Raw genomic sequence first — 2,386 nt, 5'->3', positions numbered from 1 at the left:
TTTTCCTAATATTTAGTGATTTACCCTCATCAGTTCCAATACAATGAGTAATTAGATTTATCTAAATAATTCGGGAAATATTAGTATGCTAAAAGTTTTTAAACCATTAAAATACTGAAAAAGTGTAATGATTCTTGGGAATTATTCTAGGCACTGATTAAGTTTATTAATTCCCGTGCTCTTTAATAATGAGATATATGGGGAAGAAACCACATTGAAATTGGTTTTATATATCCCTATTTATTGAGACTAAATAATTTCATTTCTCCACTTTATATTAGGGACAGAGTGGACAGTTTGAAAAACCTCTTAAAGCGGTATTGCTTCTCAACAGAATCTGGCTTCTCCACCTTTATATCGGGGGAGTACAATATAAAAGCCGCCTAAAGTAGTACTGTTTCTCAAAAAAGAAAAAAAAAGTGCATTTTATTTTTTATTTAAACATCCATGATTCATCTGAGAAAATTTTTACTCAAATTATATTTTTATTTATTTTTTAAAGAAAAGAAGAAAAAGAAAACGAAGCCTTAGTGCCAAATGTTAGCTCATTGAGATAATTGGATGTCATCTAGCTCGCTAATCTTTCATTTGATACATATTGAAGCAAAAGAACGATCATTTAATTTTATTTGCCAGACAATAAAAACACCAAAAGCAAAAGAAAACCAGTTAATTAAACGAAATACTTCAATCAGGAAAGAAGGCCGATGGAGCGCCATTATGAGGAATTACTGACTAGGATACAACTGCGACGAGTTCTGGGTGACGTTCGAATTCGTTCATGTCTTCTTTGCTCAAGCTCACCCATGCTTCAATTCCGTCTCCTGATGAATTAGTATCCATCAAATAGACAGCATTTTTCATAGGAAGTGTACAAGAACCTACCCATATTGGCTTTCCCCAACCAAAGTTAGCTTCATATATTGGAAACCTACACCAACTGGTGAAGCTTAGAATCAGTGTCTCTGCACTTGGACCATTTTCGGAGAACGACTTCATGCCATCTAAGAACGCATTACTTGTTTGCAGATCTCTTACGTAGTCTCCATCGATTTTCTTTATGGAGTCTCTAACTTTTCCTACCAAGTATGGGTAGTACTGCTGATCATTTTTCTTGTTACCGGCCACCTCCTTACTCATGACCATAGGTAGTGCAACACTTGTCACGTTGCCGAAGGAGTTTAAAGGCAATGGAGGAATCATCCTCGCCCTCAAATTTATTGCGAATAGTGCTAGGTAAACTTCCGTAGGATTAGCTCCCTTGTTTTTGGCTTGATCTGTATCAATGAAGCACCTCCATATCAAAGCTGATAGGGCTTGAACACGAGTTGGCTGGTAGTTGAGCTGCTCATGAACATCGTCAATCTCACTGATGATTTTGGCTTTCTTCTTGAGTTCTGCCAATTTGGAGGATCCAAACACAAATTTCTTTGTAACTATTACATCATCCCCCGCAACTATCCTTGGTGCAGTGGGTGGTTTGAAACCCGTTAAGAACTGTTTGAGTGGAAATAATGATTGTGCCTCGAAAATAGGACCTTTGATTTGCTGATCATGATCAGCAGTAGCAATAGCACGAGCTATACTAGCCCAGTCGTTGATAAAAGTGATGACTGAACACGCATCGGCCAACTTGTGCGAGATGCACAAACCAATGACAATCCCACCACAATCCTCAAAAACATTAACCTGGACTGATAAAACTTTGGTTGAATTTCCTTCATCAGAGTCCGCAAACGGATCAAATGGAAGAGATATCTTTGCGAGGTCTTGCACATGAGGAAGTTGGATAAGCTGAGATAGTTGACAGTTACTTACTTTGGATTCGAAGTAGTCCACCCCATCATCATTACAGTCTACAAATCTGTTATCAATGATCTTACCAGCCAAGGGATAAATTTGCTCAACGCTTCTGCCAAGGATTTCTTAAGTATCGTGCAAGAACTATCATTTTCACTGGTAATCCTATGTCGGTAGTTGTTATCGTTACTGTAATAAAGAAGAAGAGCAATCTGAGATGGAGGAGCAATCTGATCAAGATAGGATAAGTTGAAGGATTTAAGATGAAGGGGGGTTGGACAAGAAGGTTTGATTAGTTCTGTTGAAACTACTTCAACCTTCATCATCATATCGTTCATTCTTGTTCAATGAAACTTGCCTCTTCGAAAGAGCATCTTTTAAGCTCATCAGTTACTAGCCGCTCTTGTTAATTTGAATTATTTATTGTCCTGGAGCTTTGATATTTTGTCATATTAGAGTGTCATCTCAAAATTTTCGATGCTCCTTCAATCTCTACGTACACGAAAAGTGTACAGAGTATAAAATCTGCGTACAGTATGTATTAAAACAACTACTCATCTCCTTTAGAAGCCTTTGTTGGCATGCC

General features: G+C 37.4%; 1 protein-coding gene across 1 annotated transcript; it reads right to left on the bottom strand.

Moving 5' to 3' along the window:
- Positions 1-735: 735 nt before the first annotated feature.
- On the bottom strand, positions 736-2,138 carry LOC113278961 (vinorine synthase-like). Its single transcript, XM_026527680.1, has 2 exons — positions 1,884-2,138; positions 736-1,794 (listed from the first exon to the last, which is right to left on the bottom strand). Exons 1-2 carry the CDS (start codon positions 2,136-2,138, stop codon positions 736-738), a joined length of 1,314 nt encoding a protein of 437 aa, XP_026383465.1.
- Positions 2,139-2,386: the final 248 nt, after the last annotated feature.

This window comes from Papaver somniferum, chromosome 5 (assembly GCF_003573695.1).
Source record: "Papaver somniferum cultivar HN1 chromosome 5, ASM357369v1, whole genome shotgun sequence".
Taxonomy (NCBI): Eukaryota; Viridiplantae; Streptophyta; class Magnoliopsida; order Ranunculales; family Papaveraceae; genus Papaver; species Papaver somniferum.
Note: the sequence above shows the minus strand (reverse complement) of the source record. Positions and strands in the feature narration are given on the sequence as shown.